At 39.8% G+C, this 8,151-nt stretch overlaps 1 protein-coding gene across 6 annotated transcripts in view; it reads left to right on the plus strand.

Moving 5' to 3' along the window:
• The window catches only part of FUT8 (fucosyltransferase 8), a 491,667-nt gene extending 489,403 nt beyond the window's left edge, over positions 1–2,264 (plus strand). For all 6 annotated transcript variants that reach the window (XM_069082397.1, XM_069082396.1, XM_069082394.1 and 3 more), the window contains one exon: positions 1,173–2,264. In XM_069082397.1, the coding sequence (XP_068938498.1) occupies positions 1,173–1,490 (318 nt within the window). In that variant the 3' untranslated portion in view covers positions 1,491–2,264. The remainder of the gene's footprint in view (positions 1–1,172) is intronic.
• Positions 2,265–8,151: the final 5,887 nt, after the last annotated feature.

Raw genomic sequence — 8,151 nt, forward strand, 5'->3', positions numbered from 1 at the left:
TAGTCAGTCTGTCACAACCAATTGTTAATATGCGAGGAGTCCTACTTTGAGAGCAGGCAAAGAGGCAAAGTGTCCCCTACTAATTGGAATTTTCTATCCCCCAGGTTGTCTCCACTTATATTTTATAATTGTCCTAAAACAAAAGATAAAAGTCCACAACAAAATAAAACATAGGTTTGTAGTTTAGGTTTGGGGTTTTTTGATATACTGAACTGAATGATAGAAACATTAATGTTGGCATATCCATGGGAAAATATCTACCTGAAACCAATTACTCCCTCTCTATTCCCCTTTTAATCTGGCTAAAGATGAGCAAAGAGTTACTTCTTTTAATTTAATTAAACAAAACCCATTGCCACTTCTGGTTTGGTCACTATAAATAAGGGAAACTCTAATCCTAATTTCAGAAAATTGAGATCCTTTCATGAGATTAATTCTATTCAAAGAAGACTAATTAGGTCTCTGATTCAGATAAGACCAAGCCCAGGACATGAGATCATGTTATTTATTTTATTATTATTACTATTGTTAACATTTTTTTTAAAATTTTGAGTTCCAAATTCAAGTGTGCTCCCAGATACTTCCCAGCTGTGTGACCCTGGGCAAGTCATTTAACCCTGTTCACTTCAGTTTTTTTATCTGTAAAATGAGCTGGGGAAGGAAATGGCAAACTACCCCAGTATCTTTGCCAGGAAAACCTCAAATAGGGTCAGGAAGAGTTGGACATGACTGAAGCAACAGAACAACAACAATAGTATGTAGCCCATACATAAGCACTGGTTTTCATGCTCATGATTACCTTCCTCAGACACTGTAGAAGCCCTGTTTTCTCATCCTTTTTGTAGACAAGAATACCAGTCAGAAAAGTTATATCAATCAGTAAACAATTATTAAGCTCCTAGTATGTGCTGGGCACTGTGCCAAGCACTGGAGATACAAAAAGAGGCCAAAGACACTCCCTGCCCTCGAGGAATTTGCAATCTGATGGATTATAAAATTGTATAATCATTTGCTCTGTCATAATGGACCAGATTTATGTCATACTCCTTGAACAAGAACCTGGATTTACTAATACATACCTGGTCCAAGCCTGTGGTTTTCCTTGATGTTTTTCAGTTGCTGTCTATGATTAGTCTTCTCCATACTAATTGTTCTTTTCCTACTTTTCCAAGGTCTGTCGAGTTGCTTATGAAATCATGCAAACACTGCATCCAGATGCCTCTGCCTACTTCCATTCTTTGGATGACATTTACTATTTTGGGGGCCAGAATGCCCACAACCAGATTGCTGTTTATCCTCACCAACCACGAACTGCTGATGAAATCCCTATGGACCCTGGAGATGTTATTGGCGTGGCTGGAAACCACTGGGATGGCTACTCTAAAGGTGTCAATAGGAAACTAGGGAGAACAGGCTTGTACCCTTCCTACAAAGTGAAGGAGAAAATAGAGACAGTCAAGTACCCCACATACCCAGAAGCTGAGAAATAAATTTGCAGGCACGGAAATGGAACAAACTCACTCAGTTCAAACTGGTTTGAGCCAAACAGCATACTAACTAGACTTTGAATTTACGTTTTAACCCAGAGTTAAACAAATGAAAGCCTTCAGGACTGAGACTAAATGAACAGCTTAAAACAGATGGATGAACCATCGCTGGAATTCCTCCTTAATGAACACATTTTGTTATAATGCACTTGCCCCTGTGCACAGACCAATAGCCTACTCACATGCAAACAGTTGTTTTCTCCCTGCCCCTTCTTCCAAGGTTCCATCCCCGTCATTCATCATCAAGTGAGCATTTGGCCTACACTGTCTCTGTCATTAATTGACTATAATTCTGACTTTTTAACACTGCCACATTGTGTAATTTGAGTGACATGAACATATTTTATATGTGTGAGATTTCAAACATGGTGCCTATATTTGAGAGATCTGTGTGACCTGTTCAGAAGAACCAAACTCTACACTACCTATCTTGGTGGGGGAAGAGTTGGTTCTTAACTATTGGTGGTGCCATGACCACCAAACCCGCTTTGACCAACAGATTCAGAATGAGAATTAGATGTTCTTTTCTTTAAATTTTTTTTTAAGTAATTGCATTGATTCATCACCTCATCATTAATAAATGAAGGATACATCTGAAAATAAACTATTCACCCTCCATTAGGAACTTTTGTAAAACAATGCCATGAACAGATTCTTTAGTACTTAATGTTTCTGGACATTGTCTTTGATAACAAAAAATAAATTTTAAAAATAGAAGTTTTGTAATTTCTTTTTGTATTTCTGTTCAGTGAGAGAACTGGCAGTCAACATTGTAATGAAAGAATACAGTAAAATGGAAAATTATGATAAAAGGAGAAGGGGGGGAATTTTGTAGCTTTTTCCTTGTGTCTAGCTTCAATTTCCCTGACTTTCTGTTTCTCATGAGAAATCTTCACAGATCAATTTAGACATTCCTATATGGTCCCTAAATACAATCATTCTGTTTTGAGAAGCAAAGCTAAGTTTGCCTATGTGTTTATTATTATAAAGTTGCTTGGCACTTTTTTTAAAAACTTTTTTTCTTTTTGAGTTGGTGGAGCAAGGTGTGGGGGGAGGAGGAGGGGGAGGGTTGGTTTAGTTTAGTATGATACAGAAAACTTAAATAATGTAATTTTCTCTTACCACCACTGAGGAAAAACTCTAAATTGAAAATTATTCCAAGTTTATTCAGTTATGTTTAAAATTACTGAGATTTTGTCTGTGTGTAAGTTCATGATTATCATCAGTATATATCCTACTGGACTGGATACCCTCGTGGCTTTGCCTGAGAAAACCTTTGCACCCCTTATCCAGCTTCTGAGAGGAGGAAATACCTTCAGATGTTCACTAAGCACAGAAAGTTTTGATCTCCAAAGTCTGTCCCACAACATATGGAATCTGTTATCATCAGTAAAGCAATTTTTATTGATGGGGTGAAAAGAATAGTAGGAGTCTAAAAAACTAGGTTGAGCCCAATAGATCTTCCAAATTTTGTATATATTATCTCAAAATGAAAAGTAATTTCAAGGAATAGGAATTAGTAAACTCCCTCTGGATGTCTTTCACTATTATAAAAAATATGGTTCACTTGTGTATAACCTGCTGGTTGCAAGCACCTTGTAGGGACCTTCTCCGGTATATACCCAGTTTCCAAATGAAAAATCTGAATAAAATATTCAGGAGGAGGGTAGTAACAGATTTCATGGTAAGTATCAGTTCAGTCAGAATAGGTATTTCAGCCCCTAGTTTTACTGTTCTCTCTCTCTCTCTCTCTGCTTCTCTTTCACTCTCATCCCTTCCTCTTCCTTGCTTCCCACCTATGATTTCATCAGTTTAAGAGAATGCCAGGTGGACAGTGTAGATGGGGACTTTGCCTGCATCTGGGGAGTTAGTCTTAGAAAGCTATCAGGGGTACTGAAAGTTTAAATGACTTGTCCATGGTCACGTGGCTGTCAAAATCTGGACTTCAACTCATCTTTCTGATTCCAAGATGAGTCTTCTGAATCTTCTGTTAGCCATTCTCTCTTAGCTGCACTTAAAACAAAATGAATGGCCTGCATATTTTCTCTCACAAATACCTAACAATGTTCCCATCTCTCAAGCTAGACCATTCAAGTGTAAAAAAAAAAACCCACCATCAGGCCATTTCACGGTAACTAGTTTTAAATTTTAGTTTTGGTAGAAATCTGACTACCCTGACATAATTTTGAATTTGTAAGCTTTTTAATCCTTATAGTTGTCTGATGTATCACAAAACCGAGTCTGAGTTAGATGGCACCTGAAGGAAATCTAGGCTGAGATTAAATCATTGACATCAGAGCAGGAGGCTAGGCTAGAAGTCAGGAGACCTGGGGTTCAAGTCTCTGGTTCTGCCACATTACCCATGTGACCTTGAGGAAATTTCTCCTTTTTGAACCTCCGTTTCTTCATCCATAAAATGTAGGGTTTAGGCTAAATGATTTCCAACAGCCTTAATAATCCTTAGGGAATGCAATTTTCATACTCTTGTCTTAATGTAAGTTTTACAAAACAAACCATCATTTGGTCTCCACAGCACTATTTTACAGATGAAAAAACTGAAGCAAAAAGGTGAGGTGACTTATCCATGTTTACACAGCCAGTAAGTGTCTCAAGCAGGCCCCTTCCTTCAGGAGAAAGTGAATGTGTCAACAGAAATAGCTGAAATGACTGATGTATCCAGAAGGACAGCCCCCCAACATCACAAGACTTCTACCAACCCCATGTTTATTCTTATCTATACTCACAATTGGTGTTTTCAGAAGCAACTGGAGACTGCCTGCCCTAGATTGATACATTTATAAAATTTGTATGCTTCCTTTGTCTACCTCATTATAAAAGCCTTTAGACCCTAACTACTCCAGGGCCACTAAGAATCCAACTAAATTTCTTTTATAGACCCAGTTTCCTGGGTTGTGATTATATACACAGTTTCATTTCCTAGCTAAAAAAGCAAGACTGGCATCCCAGGGTGATAATGAAGTAAGAGCATAGATCTCCTTGTATCTTTTTTCCCCCTGAATGTCTCATCAGTGGTTTGGAGGTTATTCATAAACGGTGTAGTTAGAAGTGGGTGCAGCCTTGTTTCTGGTCCTTGAGAACTATGCCTGGGCTTATGCCCTGACTTCAAGGCCAGTTTGAGCACACGTGTGACATGACAGTGTGTTAGGGAAGTCAGGCAGTAATTGTTGAGGCGATACTGACTGCCTGCTGGGTAAGGGGCAGATTAGGAGAGGGAGAGATGGGTTTGTCTGACTCCCTAAGGAGGTTTTGGATTATTCGGGAATGAAGTGATGAAGGCCTAAACTACTGTGGTGGCAATAGGAAGAGAGAAAATATTCTAAGGAATAACTAAGTGCTTCATGACTCTCTGGATACAGAGGAACAGGGAAGGATCAAAAATGGCTTAAAAACTTTCAATAAGGATATGGAAAGGGTCATTCCACTGCAAGAAATGGGTTTATTTTGCCCATATTGATTTTGAGGTGACTGTGGGACATCAGAGTGGATCAGGAAGACCTGGGTAAAAGTCTTGCAATAGATACAAGTTTGAGCAAGTTGATTAACCTCTCTGTGCCCTCTGATTGCTCTGTAAGAAGGAGGAAGTTAACCTTTATGGTCTCCAGGGATTCAATGTCATCCTATGATACTTTTTCTCCTACCTTATCCTGTCTGTTAGGGGCAGCAAAATGGTGCAGTGGATGGAATGCCAGTACTGGACTCAGAAAAACTAATCTGAGTTCATGTCCAGCCTCAGACACTTGCTGTGCGACCCTGGACAAGTCACTTAGCTGTTTGCCTTAGTTTCTTCATCTGCAAAATGAGCTGGGGAAGAAAATGGCAAAACACTCCAGTATCTTTGCCAAGAGAACCCTACATGGGGTCAGTAAAAGTCAGACACAAGTGAAATGACTGAACAACAACATCCCGCCTGTTTACACAGCATACCCAATTGGACTATGTTAATGTAGAGCATTATTATTAACAGCCCCACTGATGAAAAGAGAAATGCATGCAAATATTCTCAGGGCTGTTTTCCAACTATAGGCAGGGCTGTAAAGTGAATGATAGGGCAGGCTCGATCTTGTCTTTGTGTTTGTATTCCCGTGGCTTAGCACATAGGAAGCCCTTGATAATGCTTGCTGACTTGTTGACTTGACTAGGACAGGCCTTAAGGAAACAAGCTTTCTTGGCACAGTTGCCAAGCATCACTGTTACTACAAGCTGTGCACTCAGGGCTTACTTAGCCCATCTGCCAGGAAGGGGAAAAAGAGCATGTTCTGCACATCTGCCGTACCCATTGAGTATTTTGACCTTGCTGATTCTAGGCCACTTGTTTATTTCCCAGGCTGTCCTAACATATTAACTAGTTATTCTCTGCTTGCCTAACTACCACCACCACCACCACCACCACCCCTTCTCTCACACACTCACACCCACCCACCTTCTGTTACTTAAACTTCTCCAAGGAAGAAGGGGAAAGAAAAAGCATTTTTGTGGTTGTTGTTCAGTCATTTTTTCAGTCATGTTTGGCTCTTTGTGACCCCATTTGCTGTTTTCTTGGCAAAGATACTAGAGTGGTTTGTCATTTCCCTCTCTAGCTCATTTTATAGATGAGGAAACTGAGGCAAATTGGGTTAAGTGGCTTGCCTGGGGTCACCAGTGTCTGAGACCAGATTTGAACTTATAAAGATGAATCTTCCTGATTCCAGGCCTGGCTGTCTATACTCTGCATCACCTGGCTGCCCAGATATGCTTTGTCCTAGACACTTTGCTAAAGCACTTCACAAATGTTATCTCATTTAATGTTTACAACGACCCTGGGAGGTAGATGCTGTTATCATCCTCATTTTATAGCTTAAGAAACTGAAGCAAAGAGCAGTTAAGTGACTTGCCCAGGATCACACATCTAGTAAGGATCTGAGGTCAGACTTGAACTGAGATCTTCCTTAGTTTAAGAAAGTTAAAGAACAAAATTAGAGGAATTTGACATTTTCCACAACAGGAGAATTGTTAAAAAAAAAAACAAACAAACTAGAGAACCAAATGATTAGTGTTTTCTGTTAGGAATCTTACTGATTATTAAATTTGAGAGAATTTAGAAGCTAATGTGCAATAGCTTCTTTTGTGGGTTCATGCCCACAGGCTAGGACTCAGGTAGCCCAGGCCCCATGCTTTTCTGTGCTTTAGATGAACTTGGAGAACTAGAATTACCTCTGCTATAATATAGACTTAGGTTGGAAGCCTCCCTCCCAGGAAATTTTTAAGACAAAGAAGTCAAGGATATCAGGAAGACTATAGGACACCCAGAAGAAAACACTTCAAATATGGGGAGGTGAAGATTATTGTCATTCCTATTTCATCCTCTGGGGGTGTTAGGTCATTCATGTATTTATGGAGCAGGTAACATGCTTCTTATTTTTATCAAGCATCTGCTAGTGGGCTTCCCCCCCTTTTCCTTTTTTTTTGGTATCACGCTTTCTTTTTTCATTTAAAAGTGCTGTATTATTTGTGGGTAAATCTCAATTACCTAGAGATCCGGGCTGGGGGGTGGAGCAGGCCAATCCTTTCCAGCCAGGGCCAACTGCAGTATTTTTCTTCTGTGCTCCCTGGAGGCCATGCAGTAACTGGGATTGATGAAGCTTTAAGTCTTTCATGTGTAGCTTGGGGATTAGTGAATGGACAACTTTGCAGTGGATGAGACTTTGATTTATTCTGGACAGATTTGGGAGAAATTCCTCTTCCTAAACCATGCGCAAATGCCTGTGGCTCATTTCAGTCAACAGCCAACCTCTCAGACTGGGGATGGTTCTTTAAGGTGTGTGAGATATAGGTGAGACTGGATCCTAAAGAATTTCCTCTGAATCCAGCTGTAGCTGCCATGATCTATGTAATTTTCACTTCCCTGGTTCTTTACATTCTTCAGTTGTTCACACAAGCTCTTACCCACCCATTCTCAAGAGGGTTACTGATCTCTCATATTTGAGGTTCAGTGGCTATACCCAGGCATGCCAGCTATTCTTGAACAAGATGACCCATGGCCTTACCATCTCATTTCTTGTCCTATGGACCAGACCCTCCCATTACTGTGCCACTCTTTCAGATGTCTATATTCTGATTTACACTGTGAATACCAGATGGGACCTCACTTTAATACAGTAATAAGGCCAATCAGGAAATAATAAAGCTCTCTATAAATGTCAGTTATTATCTTTAAGATTTACAATGTATTTTACAGAACAATATGCAATGTATGTAAATCAAAATATAGGCACAGAGTAGTGTATCAATATTTATTCCTTCTTCCCCTTCCTCCCCTCTTTTTTTTCTTTTTGGAGAGGGGAGGGGAGCAGGGCAATTGGGGTTAAGTGTCTGAGGTCGGATTTGAACTCAAGTCTTTCTGACTCCAGGACCAGTGCTCTGTTCACTACACCACCTAGCTGCTTGAATACTTGAAGAGCAATCTGACCAAGTCAGAGTACAAGTCTAAGACTTTCTTAGACTTGTACTCTGACTTGGTCAGATTGCTCTTCAAGTATTATATTCAGGCGTGAGTGGCACATTTTACCGTGGGACTAAGCTGAAGAAATTCCAAAGGATAGTAAAC

Source organism: Petaurus breviceps, unplaced genomic scaffold (genome assembly GCF_028583685.1).
Source record: "Petaurus breviceps papuanus isolate PSGF00001 unplaced genomic scaffold, PetGlider_PUasm1.0 164, whole genome shotgun sequence".
NCBI classification, from domain to species: domain Eukaryota; kingdom Metazoa; phylum Chordata; class Mammalia; order Diprotodontia; family Petauridae; genus Petaurus; species Petaurus breviceps.